The 21,352-nt window shown below is 38.5% G+C and overlaps 1 protein-coding gene across 5 annotated transcripts in view; it reads right to left on the minus strand.

Moving 5' to 3' along the window:
* tenm3 (teneurin transmembrane protein 3) overlaps positions 1-21,352 on the minus strand; it is a 198,728-nt gene that overhangs the window by 2,284 nt on the left and 175,092 nt on the right. For all 5 annotated transcript variants that reach the window (XM_062387320.1, XM_062387318.1, XM_062387317.1 and 2 more), the window contains 23 exons: positions 21,151-21,305; positions 20,732-20,833; positions 20,461-20,634; positions 18,690-18,749; positions 18,039-18,201; positions 14,373-14,511; positions 14,032-14,137; positions 13,644-13,786; positions 13,067-13,245; positions 11,784-11,888; positions 10,943-11,073; positions 8,865-9,034; positions 8,510-8,636; positions 6,995-7,192; positions 6,574-6,633; positions 5,690-6,034; positions 4,298-4,542; positions 4,034-4,215; positions 2,146-2,348; positions 1,586-1,696; positions 1,349-1,491; positions 1,103-1,227; positions 221-351 (listed from right to left, as the gene is read on the minus strand). In XM_062387320.1, the coding sequence (XP_062243304.1) occupies positions 221-351; positions 1,103-1,227; positions 1,349-1,491; positions 1,586-1,696; positions 2,146-2,348; positions 4,034-4,215; positions 4,298-4,542; positions 5,690-6,034; positions 6,574-6,633; positions 6,995-7,192; positions 8,510-8,636; positions 8,865-9,034; positions 10,943-11,073; positions 11,784-11,888; positions 13,067-13,245; positions 13,644-13,786; positions 14,032-14,137; positions 14,373-14,511; positions 18,039-18,201; positions 18,690-18,749; positions 20,461-20,634; positions 20,732-20,833; positions 21,151-21,305 (3,497 nt within the window). The remainder of the gene's footprint in view (positions 1-220; positions 352-1,102; positions 1,228-1,348; positions 1,492-1,585; positions 1,697-2,145; positions 2,349-4,033; positions 4,216-4,297; positions 4,543-5,689; positions 6,035-6,573; positions 6,634-6,994; positions 7,193-8,509; positions 8,637-8,864; positions 9,035-10,942; positions 11,074-11,783; positions 11,889-13,066; positions 13,246-13,643; positions 13,787-14,031; positions 14,138-14,372; positions 14,512-18,038; positions 18,202-18,689; positions 18,750-20,460; positions 20,635-20,731; positions 20,834-21,150; positions 21,306-21,352) is intronic.

Below are 21,352 nucleotides of genomic sequence, written 5' to 3' on the forward strand. Positions count from 1 at the left end.
TATGGCCTGACACTGGGTTGAAAACAACTATCCTGTAGAAACAGAAGAAAAAAAATGTTTACATATTTAGCAAAATAAGAACATACTCTGCAAATGGCATCATTGCTATTAAGTAGTTCTGAATGAATTCAAACCCTAATTTGCACTGCTCAACTTGCACTGTTGCAAGTAGAGTCCATGCATTCAACCTTTCTTTAATAGGAGCACATAGGATACATACAGGTAGGTCATCCCACAGCTGACTCTTTTTCATCTCCAGTGATGGCTGCGTCAGGTCAAACTTAGGAATAGGGAATCCTGGTATTGCGTTGTGAAGATGGAAGCCAAATGTAACAAGCCAGATATTGACATCTACATAGAAAGTGAGCAATGGGTTTGAAGACAGAGAGAGAAATAAAAGCAGTTGAAGAGACAGTTTAGCATATTACTTTGGTTATTTGAATACAGGCCCAATAATTATATACTGTTATATATACTGTTACCCCATTAATTATCTAGACTATAGCTGCCCACCATACCCCTCTCAGTCCCACAGTTTCAAAATAAACACATTTTTTAAAAACAATTCTCAAGATAACGTTGGAGATCTTGGTGTGTTTAGTAATTTTGCTTACACTAGAACTTATCTTTCACTCTTTAGTCTGTGTACTTGTCACTTTCAATCTGTAGTGCATGAGAGGGACTTTCATGGGCGCCCATTTGCTTACCTGTTACTCCCTTTAATTGAATGGGTTAAGTCTCTGGGAAACACTGACTATACTGCAATGCATTTGTGGATTTCTTATGTTTTGTCTTCACAATGTTGCAGTCCTTTACTTACAATCACTATTGTCCTCAACCTATAACAAATGCTGGACTAAAGCAGAACCTAACTGCTGGATAATTTCAAACCACTATTACAACTTCTAGCTTCATACTGTACATCTAAATTTAAAACAAAATTCATCTTTCAGAAAGTGTCTGGAAATAAGGCAAAACCACAGTGACCAAAATCAGACCCATAATAGATGGATAATAGATAATAACCTTGAGCAACATATTGAAAACATCTTCAGTTGATTATCAAGACCTAATCATTTGCCCCCATGTGTTTTCTTGTTACCTGTAACATATTCTTTGACCTGGTTGATCTTGCTGATTGGGTTGTTTCCTCGGAACATGTAAAGGTTGAAGGGCTGGGGGTCTTTACCAACACGTACCCATGTGCTAATGTCAGGAGTCGTCCACCTTTGTAAGAAACAAATTGGTCAGATGTGATAATTACAAAGTGGGAATAGCATCTTTTACATTAAAACTCAGTCATCTTCGGTCATGCCTGGAATGAACATGTGTAAGTAAGAATGCCTACCTCCCTGCAGGGATGTCATAGTCTCTGTCTCCAAAATGCAGAAGTCGTGTCAGAGAATCATAAAGGCCTCCATGGAAACCAATTACCAGCACAAAGTCTGGGTTGGAATCAAAGTAAACCTCACCATATGCTGTGTACTGCACCTGCACACACAGATATTTGTTATTCAGACAGCAAATGAGCTCTCAAGTACTATCTATCTTTGCTCCATGAGAATACACACATTCAGATACATACCTGTTTAAGCAAAAGTCCATTGTTGCTGAAGACAGCCAAAGGTGTCCCAGTGTTATCACATGCTATGTAATACTCCTCTCCACTGCTGATCTCCATAGCAAAGACATGGCCCTGTGCAACAGAGAACATTACAATCATACAGATTAGGAGTATAATAATAATGATCATATATTGTATTATATATTATATAAATATATATATATATGTTTATTCTAAAACTCCCCAAATGTTAACAGGAAATTTATAAAATAATGAAGTCACTATTACTTTTATTAATGTTGCTCTAATTCCTTCCAATTCATTAACTGTATCCATCACAACAAACAAGATCATTTTTAGATATCGCTGTTACAGGTTTCCTTAGCTGTTAATTAATTACAGTAACAAAAGTAGTTTTGACAAGAACATTTATGCGATAATGTGGGATGGCGACTGGACAAATCATCCCCTCCTCTCTAATTGGGATAGTAGTGCACATTATTAATGGAGTGGAACCTCCTCCAAAAAGACTAATGAGTAATGAAGAATGAGAGTGAGTGAATCTTCTCCAGAGTTTATACCTGCAGATCATAGTAGAAGGATGTGATCTCGGAGCTTGAGTGGTTATAAACATGGGTGATCCTGGTTGGGTAGTTCAGGTCAGCATAGAAAAATTGCAGGTGTTGACCCAGATTGTTTCTAGAAGCCACACGCCGACCCAGACCATCATAGCGGTACTGTATTGACCAGCTGGCTGCTTTACTGTAGACACGAACTAGAAGACCTGAAGCACAAATGACAAAACAGAAACAATGAGGATGTAAAGAATGACAATGTGCTGTTTAGTTTAGCAATATGTGTTCGCAGTAGAAATTATGCCACATGTTGGAGGCAATCATAAGCAGGAGGCATTAAAAAAAGCTCATGGTGCATGTAATAATTATAAAATTAGATTAGATTACATTTGGCTTTGAGGAGTAAACATTAAGACACAAGTCGTTACAGGACAATGCGGTTTTCCAGGAGGAAAAAGAGGGAAGTAGAAAAGACAACCTTGGCTCCTCAGCAGACCATGCACACCATGAAGCATTACAGGAAGCACCAATGCTTCTGACACAAACTGATGCTGGATCTGTTAGACCATGCTGGACTAAATGAATGCAAAGGTTTCAAAAAGGTACTTTCAACTGGGAAAGCACAGAAAAAGCAAAGGGTCAATGTTCTGAACTACAAGGCATTGGGATTGATCAAAGTAGCAACATGGATGACTTTCCAACAACTGGTGGAAAGTCATCCTGAAGTGTTTCAAGTAATTCTAAAGCTGAAAGACTTTCAGGTGAAACCAACATGCCAACCACAGATCAACTTGTAGGCTACTGCTCCACATCTGCCAGAATGTTGAGACTGAGCTTCGGAAACTAGAGGTAGATGACATCATCGAGGAGGTCACTGGCTTAACAACATGGTGGTTCTTACCTATTGTAGCACGCCCTAAGCCTAAAGATTCTGACAAAGTAGGGATGTGTGTTGACATTCACCAGTCCAACACAGTTATTCATCACTCTGCATCTAAGCGGAACGGTCAATAAAGACCCTTGCTGTGTTGAAAAGGCCCCCTCTACAGGTGAGTTAAGGTCAGTTCTCCCTCACTAACTTTCTTTCCACCTGAACTTTGCTTCACACAACACATGCTCTTCAAAACGGAGCTACAACCATATTGTTCAATCCTGAAGTGGTTAAATGCTCAGGACTTTACTGGTGTTAAGTTCTATTCCAACTGTCATCTGGTCTGATGTGCGTCTAGCACAAGTGAGTGACAAAGTTTAACTAGCTGCAAACTGGTAGTGCCAGCTGCTGAGGAGTTCCCTTTGTGTTTGTGTCAGTTAAAAGAGTCACTGCTAGCGTGAATTCTCAGTGAGTTTTCATTATAATTGTGACACATCATTCAATTGCTGAGAGTTAATACATTTACATACGACCGCAGTCCGCTCCTTTCATAAATTATGTATGTAAGCTGCACATCATCATCTGGACACTAGAGGTCAGAGTTGACTCGTCTTTGCATGAATGCCTATCCTTCTGGGACTTTATATTTGTTATATTTTCATTGATTGCATGAATTCTGTGATACTTACAGTTTTCTCTATATGTTATTCTGTAAATTTATGAAGAACCACTCAATCATCTGACGGTTGGGAATAACAAATATTGTTGTGGTGGTGGAAATAAAGACACTTGAAGTGTGATTCTGATCATTCACCTGCAGTGCGCTACTAATCCAAGGAAATCCTGAATTTCCTTGGATTGCAAAAACAAACTTCAAGCATCAGGAGATTTTGATATGGTATGATAAAATTCTCCACATGTTGGTTTTAACCAATGTTTTTTTTCATTCTTTAGGGTTTAAGGGCCTTTACAGCGCAATGTTAGATTGGTAATAAGTTCAAAATGCTATGTATTATTACCCACCTTTAGAGTTGTATTCAAATATCTCAGCTCCTCTCTGTCTCAGGAAACCATCTTCATCCAGTCGGTACTGAACATCTCCAAGTCTCGTGATTCTGTCCCTCAAATCGTAGCGTAGGGGAGTTAATCGACCACTGTTCCCAGGATTCAGCAAATGCAGGTTCCCATTCAAATCATAGTTATACCTGGAAACCCAGAAAATTATACAATTAGTGTATAGTCACATCAAATGATGGTACTTTTATCAGGTTAATGTAATAATCCTACCTCCACATCATCTTCTCATTGAGGGAGACTGTCTGCAGCTGTCCATCAACGTCATACTCGTAACCATATTTGGTTGTATTTGCAAAAGGTCCAATCTTTATCTCTCGTTTGGTGACACGGCCCATGTTGTCATACTGAATGGTGATCCAGTACATCAGAGACCTGAATATCTCATATTGGATCTCCTTGATGCGGCCATGCTGGTCAAAGTGTTTGGTGTAGGTCATCACTGCTGTGGAGATGATCTAATACAAAGGGAAAGAAAGTTCAAAAGTCGTGCCCTCCAATGTGCCAGAACCTCCTATTATTCATCACTAACAGAAGAAAACAAGATCAACCCCAGGTTTCCTTCAGCACTGTGGCTCCTTTAACCCTTAGCAGAAATGATTTCATGAGATTTTTCAAAAATAGAATTGCAACCATAAGAGAAAAAAAAAAAAAAAACTCCCTCCTACAAATAGTAGATAAACTGTCCAGCCCAGTATCAACTACAGCACCTGCACTGCTGAAAGTTACACACAGCCTGTTCGTGGCCCCAGAGAATGGACTCGACTAGTTCAGCTCTATCTTTGTGCTTTATTTGACATTGATCACAAGATTCTGTTCCTGGAACATTTTTGGATTAAAGGGACACTATGCGGAGGGTTTAAGTCATACTTATCAGATAGATTCCAATTTCTTAATGTTAACAAGGTCTCTTCGATGCACTCAAAACTTAGTTTTGTATTTCCACAAGGTTCTGTCGGACCAATACTCTCAAAAGCATGCTGAATAAATAGTCCATGCATTTGTTACCTCTGTAATTACTTACCATCAATATTCAGATCTGATGCTATTATTATTATTATTATTACTATTAATTGGTGATGCTATAAACAATAACATTATTTGATCTGCAGGTATCACTATTGTTATTTTCATTATAACAGCCTGTCTAACAGAGCTTAAATATGACAATTACACAGCTGTTCCTGATCTATCTTTCTTCTCACCCCCATTTTCGACCTTTCTCTCCTCTCTATTTTTTCTTATCTTTTTTGTCCGCCAAGCAGTCGAGGCAGATGGCAGTCCGCATTGGATTTATGTTCGAGGTTTCTTCCTTTTAAAAGTGAGTTTTTTTCTCTTTACAGTTGCCAAGTGTTAGCTCGCTGTGAAAGCTGTTGAGTTTCTCTATAATATTGTATGGTTTCACTTCCTCCCTCCCATATGAAAGAACCTTGAGATGGTTTAGTTTGGTGCTATACAAACAAATTTAACTTAATTAAAGCCTGATTAGTATTATAATAGTATTATAATAGTTATAATATATTATACAAAATTTATCCAAGGTAGTTTTTTTTAGTTATAAATTAATGAACTGCAATTTAAATAATGCTGCGTATCCTGTCTTACCTGATTGATATCATAGTAGATGACTCCAAACTTCCCAAACTGCTCCACCTTCCCAGATATATCATCAAATTGATAGAGGTCAATGGGCAGTGGCGTCTCATTGATTACAGCCTGCATGCTGGTAACCCTGAAGCTGTTGTCGTAGGTGTAGTCAAAGCGGGCGTTCACCATCCCATCCTCGCTGAAGCGGAATATTTGCCGATCGACCAGTGGGCCGATCTGGCGGTACCGGATGGAGCAGATGAAACCTTCGCTCTGCAGGTTGACGGTTTTAAGCACACCAGCGGTCTCATCATAAGTGAAACTGACCCGTGTTGAGTCATAGAGGATCTCTGCCAGCTTGTTCTGATGTGACAAATAAAACAATGCGGTATGTGTTTACAATAATGCACTTTGTGTAATACCTGTTGCCATACATCCAGGATCCACTAACATCACTTTCTGTTCATTTCCTGCTGCAGCTGCTTCTTACACATGACTTCTTCATGGATCTCCATCTGTTTGCTTTATTGATCTGTCCTTGCTTTGATTTTCATTTACACAAAACAGAGCATTGATAGATCGATTCCATCTAATCTCTGAACTCATTATCTTATTTCATTCCGGTTAGTTAGGAGAAATAAATCTTACAAACTTTTCATTTGTGAGTTGACCGATCAGAAAAAAATAATTACGAATTTAGAAACGGATAAAAAATGGATCGAATAATCTTAGTTTTACTATAAATATTGAATTATACATCTTTATTTAAATTTGCATTATTTATTTATTTATAGCATTTATTACATTTTTTTACTTTTTAATTATAAACTGGATGTGCAACAAATATAAAAATCCATACAGATAAATGTTAATTCATGTATTTTGTGTAAAAACATAAATACCTGTCTGCGATATTTGTACAGGATTTGGCGACCAGTTCCCAGATGGGCAACTCTGAGGAGCTACAAAGAGACAAAGAAAGCAGTAGATATCAATAGTGCCATTGGAATATAATTAACATGATAACAATGATAATGGGTTGCACTAAACCTGTCAGAACTGACCATGGTCACACTTGGGATGCAAACATTTTTTAGGACTTCCTTAAAGTCTTAAAACAGTATAATGTAGGTTGATGGAGACAAAGATGGCAAAAGACAAGTATAATAGCATAATAATATTATGGGTAATATAGTTTAATTGGAAACAACTATCTTTTCAGGTTTTCTCGCTGGGAAAGCTGTAATCAAAGGGAAAATTAAAGAGAAAAAAACAGACATTCTATACAGTGAAATTAAATTCCTCAAAAACATGGTTACAGACCTGTCCATCTTCAGAGTAGTCCACAGTGACAGAAGCATTGCTCTCTGGGGGGGTGTACATGTTCCTGTAGTATCCTATAGATCTGGTGGTCTGCATGGTGTGTCGAGCCACACTGGGCATGGTGACTGCTGACAGATGGTCTCCTGAGTCATAGTCAAAGATGTACTGGTGCTGGCTGTGTAGCAGCAAGACCATGGACTGTTGGAGAGAAAGTTGAAGAAATTTGTGAACATTACAGACAGAGTAAAAGACACAAAAAGACACTTTACACAATGTGGAACATTGGGCATTCTTTCATACACTTTCCCAACACAGCTGACTAATGACATGTAATGATAGTCTCTTGTCTCAATGACCACTTAAAGCGCTTTACAATACATCTCTGCCACCAGTCCGGACACACATTCATACAGTGCAGCAGCTTTCTCTATCATCAATCGTACCAGTATCATACATCTCTCATAAACTGCTCGCCCAAAAACACTTGCGAGTGGAATGGGGAAAAAAGGTTAATGTTCTTGTTCTCGTTAGTGTTCTAGTTCTGGTTAGTGGAAGATCCGCCCTATCTCCTGAGCCACAGCTGCCCACCAACCTGCCCAGGGGAGGGATAGCCCCATTTGACACCTTGACACCTTATAGCTGATCCATTTGGTCTCATACTGAGGCAAAATGCTTGGCCATGATGTCATTCTCACAAAGTAAGGTATTACGATCTTGTGATACCACTGCTCACCAATCCTCCTCCATCACTAGTGTAAAATCATAACATGTATTATCTCATGGCACTTTACATAGTAAGGTATATATATTTGCGTGTGTGTGTAAATCAACAATGGCAGCAGCCATGGTATGGACAGCTGTTCAAATCAAATCAATTTGATCTTATAGCGCAAAATCATAATATCAGTAAGGTTGAGAAATTATAGAGGGGTCTTGGAATTAGCAAGTCAGCGAAGTTAGTCAGGACATGGTATCAAAGTTTAGACCTCAATGATTGTATTTATGATTGAGTTATGATTGGTTGTTAGATGCACACACACGTATACAATCTGCTCATCAATATTAATAGATACAAAATAATCGTGTTTTCACATAATCAGATTAGGGTCATTATATAATTTATACATTTGCATGTCATACATCTCCATCCATTAGTTTTCCCAATAGCTCACAATGTACGAGAGATGGGATACAAATGGTGGACAGTCTGTAACAGGGCTGACACAGTCACAAACCACCATTCAAACTCACATTCATGTCTCAATTTTACATTTAAAGTCACCAGTTAGACCTGCATGTGTTTGGACTGTGAGAGGACAATGGAGTACCTGTACCTGTACCGCATGTAATTTCTCTTTTTTGGTCATATCTCTGTAGACTTTACAGTCTATTGTGCATGAGCTCATGTGCATGCATGTTGCACTACATCATTGAAATACACAGCTTACACATAAAAGGAGATACCTATGCAGTGATGATACATGCTCTTATCGAATCCTTAGAAGTGTACTTCACCTTATCTAGGTAAGTGTAGCTCCATGTCTTTCCATCAGCAAAGATTCGGGAAATAATTCTTCCTTGAGTGTCATACTCCCACCTCTCTGTAGTTGGACCTCTCTGGAGGCCTGTCAACCGACCCGTACTAGACACACACACACACATTTGGCATTTACACGTCACGGGTTAATTTCAGACAATGTGAACATACATTTTTTTTTAATAGTATGTTTATTGAGCATCGACAATACAAAATAAGGACATAAAAGATATACTGTACAATGCTCAAATTTTTCAAATTTTCCAATAAAATTTCTAAAAACACATACATTCACAGGGTACATCTTCAAACACCCATTACAGTAGGGCTTACCTGGAGTAAGTCAAGTTGACCGATAGAAGCTTGCTGCTGGGAACCCAGAGAGTGGGATGGCCTTGGGTGTCATAGATGATCTTCAGCAGGAACTTCCTGTGGTCATCATAAATTTTCTCTGTTCGCAGTGTACGATCGTAATCCACAGACAGCAAGTTCCTGCCATTCACCTGGAAACACATTAATAACCAATTAATAGACAAACTCTTTATGAGGTTTTGTGCAAATTCAATTGACTGCATGGTATTTTATTAACGTGGCTTTATCTTTACTACAGGTTGTGTCCTGGCAGGGTATGGCTGGTTTGGGCTATAGCCTCATCAAGAACTGTGTTATCCCTACTATGAAACAACCAAGAATATTAAAAAGCAGCATAAACCATTATCGTTTATTCTCATTAAAGGTAGGGTAATCTATATTAATTCAATACACTTTTGCCTTTTGAAAACCACTAATGTGTGGATTAGCCAACTGTAGTTTCTCAAAAACAAAACCACTGTACAAAGGCCAAAGTCCTCTCTGACAGAAAGTGCCTGTAGAGTCACTTAAGTGCTTGATTTGTATTGGCGAAGGCCAATGTTACCATGGCTACAGCAGTGTTCAGAGCTGATTAGGATGTGTCTGGATAAGGAATGTGATATTTCCAACACAAGCTCTAAGTGGTTGATCAATCACAAAAGAGTGGCCCAGCTGGACCTCTTGCTTTGATCTGATACTTATCTATTTAGTACAATAATTTAATAAATTATACCATTAGAACACAAACATTAGAAAAAATCTTATGCTTAAATGTATCATGAAATGAGTCCTCTCTATTACTTTTATCCATAAACTTTAGATAGAATTGGCAGTAAAAGTTGCCATTGATAAACAAATACATCTGGAAATTACTGATTGCCCTACATGATGAATTAATCATCTTTTTAAACTTACAGGTTCGTTGTGTGTTTTCATTATTTAATTTCATTTCACTGAAAGCATTCAAGACAGCACAAGCATTCTCTTAAAATGAGTTACCCGGTGGTCCCTTTTCCCCACTCATAAGCCAAAGCTTATGATTATGCTTTGCTGCCTTAGCATTCCAGCTATTTTTCATGTCAATTAGGTTTCTGTTCATGACTCCTAAATAGTTTTTTCTGTCTGTGTTTGATTTTTCTTGCTCTTTTGTTTAGTATCAATTAATTGCAAAACCCTTTACTCCACAAACTGCTTAAGCTTTCTTCGCCCATCAGAAATAATAATTTAATGATGATATTAAAGTCCTCCTTTATGTTGTGGGATAAATGGAGAAACAGCAAAGGTTTTATGACAATATATACCTTTCATAAAATAAATTCATTGAATATTTTATAATCATATTCAACACAAAGAAAAATCTATTTTCATATACGCCCAAATAATAGTCCTCATCAGAAAAGCACGTTCAGAGGTCGTTAAGACTAGAAAAGCACCAATGCAGTCAGTTCACCATAATGATACATAATGTATTAACATTAACGTTGTCTCATATTCAGATAGTCATACAATCCCAGCAAACCACCATTCACACTCCCATCCCCTTCTACAGGCAATTCTGAGTCATCAGTTATCCTACATATGTTTGGACTGTGAGAGGAAGTTGGAGCACCTGGAGGCAGCCCAAGCATGCACAGGAACAACAAGTTCATTTCTCATATAGCGAACTTCAGACCCCCAGCCTTCAACTATGAGGTGAGAGTTAGAACTACGGCAGCACCATGCTACATACATGGGAACAGAACTGGTTAAAATAATAATTATACAAATTTCTATTTAACTAATGGTTGACGAGATACTACAATGTTGATACAAGATGGTGCATATTTATTTATTATGTTGTGAAAATGTCTTCTCTAGTTGGCAACCATAACCTCATGCTGGAATTTAAACACATAATAAATGGCACAATTTCTTATGATAATTACAATTATCCTGAAATCAGAAGTTATAGTTATTGAAATAACTCTAAGTTAATCAACTAATATACCACGGATTAATGTCAATTCTGAGACATTCTATTGTTGTCTGTTTATGGCATGCTTTAGCTGGAGACCTCTCACCCTCAGCTTTCTCCCAAAGACAATGACTTTTCCTCGTGTCTGTTCCTTCCTGAATCTCCACTCCACCAGGTTTTGGCCATTCTCTCCCGGAAGTGTCATGTTGCGCCGGGCTACAGTTGGGTTAGCAGCACCTATGGAGGGATTTGAAAAAGATATGAATGCCAACACTATTTTGGCACAGAACAATCTAAAAATAGTGTATCCAAGGAAAAAAAAAAGCACATTGGATTGTTGCTGTTCACAACCAGTACGTGCTAACATGTAATTGTGTGACTGTGCTAAGCGTATAGTTTATCGGACAGTTTAATTATATTCAGTTAGTCCCTGTATTTCCTAAATTTTAGTTTTATAGGTTGTTTCTTACTTTATTGCAAAATCCAGGATGTGTTGCATATCATCTGTGGCAATGCTCACACTTTGTCAAGGTCAATGTAATAGCTGAAAACCACTCAAAGAGTTATGTTTGGGATTGTTGTCATTCTCGAGTCTTATGACACTTGGGTTGTGAATGGCATGTACAGTATTTATGGAGTCCATATCGTCTGGAATATGGGGATCTATAGGCTTTTTGGCCCACATGAGTAACACCCTATTTAGGGATGGGTATTAAGCAGACCTTTACCATACAATAGGTATCTGTTCACTATCTATACACATTTGAATGAGAGTTGTGAGGCCGATACGCAACATGCATCCGCAAATAGCTTAAGGGCCATTAAGGGCCAGACCAAATCTGTGCAGCCGGATTATTTTAGATTTCAATTTGTCTGTAACATAATCTACTTGACATGAAACCTATAACTAGTCACATAATTGGGGTAGAGTGCTCTAAACTGCATACCTGCCAATATGTGGGGCTCTGTCTGGTAGTGTGTGTCCATCCCATTGGCGTAGATGACCCTCAGTGAATGGTCATTACCCACATGGTAGTTGTTACGAAGCTGGTCTGTATTGGAGAAAGACAGGGACAATTATCATGACAGAAGCATTACGATATTTTACATTAATTCTCTTTTCAATAGGCAAGTTTTAAGGTATTTATTCAAAACTCCTGTAAAATACTTAAGTGCACTGAGGATAAATTATTGAGTTAAGACCACAAAATGAATAATAAAAAATGCTAATTACCACCACATATCTACAACTTTGACAATTCTTATGTTTTTATAAACTCCCAACACCGATCAAATGAAGTAGAAATTTTGGATAAGAGAACAACATGTTCATGGAGAGGACTCAGAACATGTTCACCATTCTAAAGTTGTGCGCTATAATGGATTTAGTATCATTATAAAGTGTGGGAAGAGGCAACATTAGAATAGGGTAACTGTGTGGGTTAATAAGTGTCACACTACTTGTGAATTAGTTATATGAAAAATATCACCTTAGAATGGAGAACATCATTTAGAGTTATTTGGACACATTTAAGCCTTGCAGTTTTGTGTTTTTTACATTTGAAGAGAACATATTTATTAAGTGTTATGAAGGGAGTATGACTATTCATGTGGTACACCACCGTATAAGGCCCATACTGAGAAAAAGCATATTAAGATTGTAATTCATTAAGATTAAGATTAAGATTAAGATTCGTTTATTTATACCAAACACATGCACAGACATGCACAACACACTCATGCAATGGTAGGTAAATTTCTCCTCTGTATTTAACCCATATTGTGCAGGACACACAGAGCAGTGAGCAGCCATGTACAGCGCCCGGGGAGCAGATGTTGGGGGAGTAAGGTGCTTTGCTCAGGGGCACTAGACAGGGTAGGGAGACTCTTGGATTTTTGGACAGATCAATCCAGGTTCGTCTTTTGTTGTCTCTCCGTGGAGTCGAACCAGAGACCTTTTCTGCCCATAGTCCAAGTTTCTACCACTAGACCACCGCCAACAACTTCCTTACTTACTATCAATAAGCAGTTAAAAGGAAGCTATTGAGTCACAGTGGTTCCATGGTGCATTCAACCTTAGCCAGAGGAACATTTTGTGGAAAACAATTTGTATACGGAAAAAACAATTGTTTTTTGTCAAATAAATAAATAATAAATACTTTGACCCGGAACAACATTATACTTCTGTCTTTGTTTCTCTGTAACATGCATGTTTGTGTAAGCACCTTACCCTGCACTAGAGTGTAGTAGGAGTCGATCGATGATAGATTGGTTGTTATAGAAACATCCTCATCTCTCCCAGACGTCTCTATGTCCACAGCAACAGCTCCTGACGACATGTCGCCGTGGAGATTGGTCACAACAGCGGTGGGGAAGGTCACATTAGTCAGACGACCCTCGCTGTCATAGCTTCAAGGAGAGTGAGGATGCAGGGAGAAAGGAATAGATAGACGTTATTTACAATTAAATAACAAACTTAATCGATACCAAAATCAATATAACTATCACATACACACTTAATGAAGGCACACTTTAAAAGTGTCTCTTCTAAAAAGACAAATGGTTAGGTGTTCATAGTGGTGAAAAGAAGGAGTGCATGTTTTTCAGTTCAGCTTGACACTTAGTATATGTTCCCCTCTTTGTGCTGGTTATGGGAGATTAATCAGAACATACATTTTTTTCAAAACTGCCTGAATTTTTCTTTCACTTCTAAAAAAGAGTATTGTAGAACTTTAAAAATCCAAAAATCAATCCATCGACCAGATTACAGCCATTCAGAAATGCAATCAAACAGTAAATCTGCTTACTCGTAGAAGGTAGTCCAGCCTATCTGGATGCTCTTGGTAGCCAGCAAGCCACTGCTGCCATGGTAACTAAACAAGACCAGTTCCTGACCCTGAGCCGTAAGAGATTTCAGTCCACCGTTAGTTCCGATGGTCAGCCAGATAACCTGATAATACACACAAACAAACACAATTATTCTCATAAGACATAACCCATAATGTGTGTCATTAGTGCAATACTGAAATATACAGACATACTAGAGATATACAGATAGACTACATTGTCAGATAGACAATAAGAAAGCTTTTAATTTTTTGCTGTTACAGATTTATATTTATCTAACATACATAAAACATACACCATACACTTTTGTCTTTTGCGGAAATAAATATGTGAAGATGCTTATCTCACCTGATTGTCAGGGGCAACCACACGTACAGGCATCCTGTTGGTATCTCTACGGATACGGAGGGTGTTTCCACTGCTGTCTGTCACTGCAGTCACATCCTCCTCGTTGCTGAGAGTCAAGGAATGAAGGGAGGAAAATGTCGGTTTATATTTTTAAAGTTGCAAAAAAAAGAGACTGCAGAAATATATATATTTTTCAGATGTGATGAATTAGTAATGTATTTGCATTAATCACTTTCTTTTTTACGTGGTAAAATGTGACAAATCACACACACACAACAAACAAACAAACACAAACACAAACACACACACACACACACACACACACACACACAAACACAAACCTGTAGCTAAAGTTGTATTTGTAGTCTCCAGTGACCAGAGACATGGTGAATTGATGAGTCCCATTCACGTCAAACACATATAGCTCTTCAGAGGCTGGAGAAGCCACTTCATAAAAGCCGGGCCCCGAAGCCAGAGAGCCTGGTGACACAAGGACAAACAGAGTCCCCCATTTTATGTGTAATGCAAACTTCAATGTACAGTATCATCACAGAACCAATTGCAGTTGATGAATTGGAAAACAGTATATGCAACTATGATGCATGTTGTGTGGTCACTGTTCAAACCCAAACAACTTTACTGAAAGGCACAGTCCATGTAATCAAGTGTTCATTCCGCACAGCCTGCATCTTTTTTTAACCTTTATTTAACCACGTCAACCATTACGAACAAATTCTTATGTCAGCCTGGCACAAGGGGTAGGGGCTAAAAAGTGTCAGCTATCCTTCAGCAAACATTTGTGCTGGAGGATTTTCCTAATCAGTAAGATAGACAGAGGAGAGACAAAGCAGGTGGTTTTCTGGTTCAGTGGGGTGATTTACAAATACAGTGGCAAGAAAAAAGAAGTGAACCCTTTTGAAATTACAAGCATTTATGTGTGAATTTGTATTAGAACATTCAACATGATCTGCGGTTAAAAAATTGCATCTGTTTTAATTAATACCACACAAAATATTGCATTGTTCTTTTCCATATTGAGTGCAACATTCACACGTGAACCCATTGACTAATGACTTGAATAAAGCTTAACGGAGTCAGAAGTTTACAAACCTGAAGTCCAATAAATTAAACAAATTCAGAGGTGTGGGTTAGACACCTCTGAGCACACTAACTTGAACTAAGTCAAAGCTGAGCAGAGAACATGAACAGAACATTCAGTGTTGTCTACCAGTAAATCGACTCATCATCTCCCTTTTTTCTTCACAACTTTCATTCAAACGTTTTGCATTTGCTATTCACAAGAAGCGTCAGCTGATGTGAACCAGCTACGATCAAGAGTAGTTGACTTTCATTACACTGGAAAAGATTAAAAAAAAATCCCAAATACTTCGATAAATGGTTTCAATCAAATTTGATTTGTATTGCCAATATTCACAAATCACAATTTGTCTCATGGGGGGTTAACATGGCGTGACATCCTCTGCCCTTAACCCTCACCAAGTGTTAGGAAAAACTAAAAAAAAAAAACTTTTAACAGGGTTAAAAGAACATAGACACATGTGAACATAGAAGTGCAATAGATATCATGTGTAAAGGAGAACATTATCAAGATAAGGGTATTTGCAGCATTGATGAGAAAAAACATTTTGTAGCATAATGGAAGGTCAATGAACCTTATGTCCAATAAGGTACAGGGGTTAGTCTCACTACAGGTGGACACCCGGCCAAAGTGGCTCCAAAGGCACAAGGCAGAATCATCAATGAAGTAAAGAAAAACTCTACAGTAACAGCTAAAGGCTTGAAGAAATAATTGGAACTGGCTAACATCTCTGTGGTGTCCGGCCACTGCTCTCCAAAAAACATTGCTCCATTGCTGATGTTTGCCCAAGAATCCATAGACACTTCACAATGCTACAGGGGAGACATTTTGTGGACTGATTTAACTTAAGTTGAATTGCTCAATCTAGGACTGCTTACCAACATGAAAACCTCATCTAAATCGGGAAGTATCACAATTTGCAGCTTATTGCCTCATGATCTGGGCTGCTCACCATCATCTAGGGCAGGGGTAGGCAACCTTTACTATCGAAAGAGCCATTTTGCCCCCTCTTCCCCCAAATTAAATCTGTCTGGAGCTGCAACACATATTAGATAACAGAAGGTTATAAAGTTATATACATAGTTATACAATATATAAAAACTATAGTTTGTTGTATTTATTAAATAATAGAACGACAACAAAAAAATCTGTTGACATTTAACTGCAATTTTACCTGTTTAAAAAAAAGGAAAACACCGAACTCTTATGAAGAGGATAACAAAATACATGTGTAGGCCTACTTAGAAATAAATGAAACACAGAACTATGCTTTTTTTGCTCATCTCCGGCTTGGTACTTTTCAGCAGATGCTGTGTGTTGCTCTGGAAATGTCTTTAAACATTACATTTTCTTTTGTTTGCTAATTCCTCGCCACATAACAAGCATACAGGTAAGCCAGCATCGTTGGCAGTGAAAGCAAATTAATCTACCCACGCAGAATTAAACTCTCTATTTTCCTCCCAGACTTTTCTTTTTGGGGATTTATCCATGGTTAGTTTACCGAGGCCGTGGGTCGGACACTGTAGATTAGCGACCTGCAGGGAAGAGAGCCGGGACGTAATAGGATGTGACGCATATTTTAGTTTACGAAATATTAAAACAAAACGTGAGAGCAGGTCAGACTAGAGGAGGACACACCGAAATTGAAGCTCGGTACAAACTACCTGGAGCTTCTGCTCTGATCAAGAAGCTGCGGCGCTGATCTCTGAGCAGCTGTGACCAGAGAAACTCAGTGTTTTCACTGTTTCTACTGTTAAGAAGCAGTCAGTCACTGAGCGGCTGCTTCACGTGAAAGAGCTCTGATCTCACTGTGTTCTTTGTGAGCGAGGGCGGAGCCCCGGGGCCTGTGTGTGTGTGGGCTATCTGGGAGCGTGCGCACACACACACACACACACACACACACACACACACACACACACACACACACACACACACACACACACACACACACACACACACACACACACACACACACACACACACACACACACACACACACACACACACACACACACACACACACACACACACACACACACACACACATTTGCCCGCTCCTGGCATTTCATGACGGCCTGATACGATGATGATTTAAAAAAGTTAACGTGAACGTGACGTTCACTCACGTTCACGTTCATCATATGAAAACTGAATTGTTAAGTTCACCGTAAGTTCACTGTACAGGGAGCCACTGCAGTGGGGGTGAAGAGCCGCAGGTTGCCTGATCTAGAGTAAAATAAATTCCAAAAAAGAAAACCCAAAAGAGATCCTGTGGAATGACTTCAAGAGAGCGGGTTCACACCAGACATCCTAAAATATGGCTTAGTTGAAGTAGGGAGAATGGTCAAAAAGTCCTCTTGAAAGTTAATGCAAGTCTGATTCCGCAGCTACTGGAGGCATTTGCTTAAGATTATTGCTGCTAAAGGAGGTTCAACCAGCTATCAAGGGTTCACTTGCTTTTTCACCAGAATGAATGTTTCAATGAAGACATGACATTTTGTATTTTATTAAGCATATTGTATCTAAAGTTATGGCTTACATTAAGGGTTCACAAACGTTTTCTTGCAATTGAATTATTGAGGGTCAGGTGGTGGGGATTGATTCTCTTTATGGGACATACCTGTGCATATACAGCGTGTTGAGGTTTTCATCTTAATAACAATCAGCTAGTAACTCTGAGAGAGCCTCGGCATAATATTCCCATGATCATTCTGGAATTGCTTATCCTTCTGAGCTTCTATTAAAGCAATCTGAACTGCAGAGTTGTACAACAATACAACTGTAAAGATTGTATCGATATCCAACCATTTGTGGACCCATTCGATTTTTGCTTTAACTAATATTTTCACCATGCCAAAGAGAGAGAGAGAGAGATGTAGAATGTTTTTGTATTGTATTCTGTACATACCAGTGGGTGGTTGGTTTCGCCGAATGGCTCGAATGCGGATGTTTCCCAGATCAGCGACATACAGTGTCCCATCTGGAGATACCACCAAAGAGGAAGGGCAATTAAACCTGGCGTCTTTAGCATAGCCATCTCCAGTCTGATAGCAGTCACAGTTGGCATCATTCTGCAAGGCAGATGGAGGTGAGGAGTGGGAAAGTAAGAAGTAGCAAGAAAGAAGTGAGACACAAACTTGGCATGTGTTATGGAGGGCAGAAGAAAGAATTAGGTCATTGTACCACTGTATTGTATTGGGATTGTATAACATACATATTCTAATGTATTTACACTTTATGTCTGCGTCTATGGGGAAATGTGCATGAAATGTGTATGAAATATGTTTTATCTTGTGTCTTTTTAATTATTTGATTAAGTACATATGCACATTATAGAGTGGCACCATTGATCTTGTTGTATCACCATACGATGACGATAAAGTCTATCTATTCTATATACAAACATTAGGTTTCTATACAAATATACAGATATATTCTATATGTAATCTAATGTATATAATGTTTTGACTGCCACATATTCATTTGAGCTTCAGAGGGTTTGATGAGCTGATGGACAAAGCAAAAAAAACTGGGGAGGGAAATAGTTGTGGCATAGTACCTTGCAGTCACAGTCAGATAGCGCTCCAGCTAGATGGGTAATTTCTCCATCAGTCGACACCTAGTGGGGGTGATAGCCGTAATTAGACATTTTTAAACTTAGTAAAATTAGAATGCAACTCAGTAGAATGCATCCCTCTGCCATAACTAAAAAATCCTGTACAAGAAATATAAAAGTAAAGGGAAGAGGTCTGATAACACTTCTAAACAGTGTGAATGACAATGAATGTAACGTGTTTTACTCTTAAAGGTAGGGGTTGGTAAGTTGTTTTTGAATAATATTTTGTCTTATTTGTTGAAATTCTCTTCACATCCCGATAGTAATCAATAAATAAGGTCTTCTCAAAAATAAAACAAAAAAGCCACCACTTCCATTTTATTTGCAACCAAGGAAATTATTTTCCCTTTGTTGCAAATATAAGAGAATCAAAGGACAACCTGCATCCCTCTCTTCCCCTTCCCCCATATCTGTCTTCTCTCCCCTCTTTTCCACCCATCTCTCCTCTCCTCCCCATTTTTCCCTGCTCACCCCAACAAGTTCAGGCCTATGGTCGCCCACATTGAGTCTGGTTCTGCTACAGGTTTATTCCAGTTAATGAGGACGTTTTTTTCATCCCATATTCATGATTATCAGAATCAGAATCAGGTTTATTGGCCAAGTAAGTTTGCACAAACAGGGAATTTGACTCGGTAAAGTTGACGGTTCGATTCGATACCCCATGCTGTGTGCCGAAGTGTCATTAGGCAAGATACTGAACCCCAAATTTTCAATTCTCATAGAAATGCTGCACATAAACGCACAGTACAAAGTGTGTGAATGGGTGAATGGCAGAACTGTACGGTAAAGAGCTTTGAGTAGTCATCATAATCAGAATTTTTTGAATAGCACTAACACGCAAGCTCACACTCAATATCTACGTGACGAACATTACCTCAGCTAAAAGGAGCAATGTGATTGTATCATTCAGAGTACATTTCATTCGTCTTGGTAATCAGGATGAGGTATTACTTCCTTAAGTAGACATTTGAGTAGATGTTTTTTCATTACACTCCATCACATCCACAATAGCTGAATAGTAAATAGTTTAATTCATTGCACATCATAAGGCCATTAGCTACTGCTCTTTAAAGCAGTTGCCATTGAATCCAGAGTCTTGAGGATAAAATGATAAATGGCAACCCATCTGTTAAAGACCACTGCGGTATGCTAATTAATTGTAAAGCCAAACTGTGCTTAAGACACTAGCAATGAAGTCCTGCTAGGAGCGGTCCACAAATTCTGTACAATATATATATATGTAGTCTACCACTAAACGTAATGTCTGCATTTCAATCCCAGTTTCCTTCAATCCGTGTGACCAAGTGTCCTTGGAAGAGTTACTGAATTTCCCCTGAAGGCTATGCAGGGTGTGTGAGAGAGACAATGCTGCACATAGATGCACTGTATGAATGTGTGGGTGAATGGCTAAACTGTACTTTAAAGCCCTTTCAGTGGTCATCAAAATGCATAAATGCATTAAATTCTTTATCTAATCAAAAAATAACTTTCAAACGTTTTTTTTGTTGCACCTGAAATCAAATATTGCCTATTGAAGACAGAAGAAGGGTATTCGCAAAACAAACTGATACAACTTTATTATGTTGACCACAGAGGATATTTCAGTCATTGTAGAGCCAAAAAAATTCAAATTGACCTATTGAAGAGGCTCTACTTCTAAAAATCTGGAAAATGATGAAAAAGAATGTTTCAATATATTTTCAATGAAGATTACCTGTCGAATGCGATGAATTTTCTTCTCGTCTGTCTCTGCAATGTACAGGACCCCGCTGTAGGACAAGGTTATGGCTGTAGCTCCTTCCAGCATGGTCTGGACAGCTCTCTTCCCCATAGTGTATTCTATACCAGGTACCTGGCAATGCATGGGACGGCCTGCCACGATATGAACCTGGACACATACAAACATGGATTTGAGTTAAGAATTTATATGGTTCAAATATGCTATTGCAACAAACAAATTGTATCAATATGGGTAGAAACATTACCTGTCTATTTTCAGTGATTTGCAGCACAACATTGTTGTCCAGGACATAGAGGGAGTTATCCATGGGATTGATGGCTAGATCTGTGGGCCATTCTAAACGAACCTGGGTGTAGATATGAAAGATTGGAAGCAGATAAACTTTTACTTCATATGCTACACTAATTCAGAATCATTTTATAAAATGATGGTGTGTTTTGTTATGTGATACTACATCTAATCTATTCAAAATGTGATCAAAGAAATATTAATGAATAATACAGTATAACTTTCCATTATGTCAGAGCTAGACAGCAGCATAAAATGGGTCAAGTGAGGACAGACATGTGGTTCAATTCCAGAATAGGTGCAAGGGAATTGTAATGAATGGAGACCATTTACAGACAGACACACACACAAACACTGGTAGTTTTTGCCTGTTACCTGTCTTATGTGCATGCTGGTATCACAGGTCAAAGGTCGTGCAGAGGTCAGGTCGTTGCTGCCCAGCACTGTTGAAATGATTCCGTTACGATCCACTTTCCTGATCATAGTTCCATCCACAAAGTAAATCAAGCCATTTTTATCCACTGCAATCCCTTCAAGAAAAAAACACAGGGCACATTCACAATTTCGATATATCAAG

Source organism: Platichthys flesus, chromosome 5 (assembly GCF_949316205.1).
Source record: "Platichthys flesus chromosome 5, fPlaFle2.1, whole genome shotgun sequence".
NCBI lineage: Eukaryota > Metazoa > Chordata > Actinopteri > Pleuronectiformes > Pleuronectidae > Platichthys > Platichthys flesus.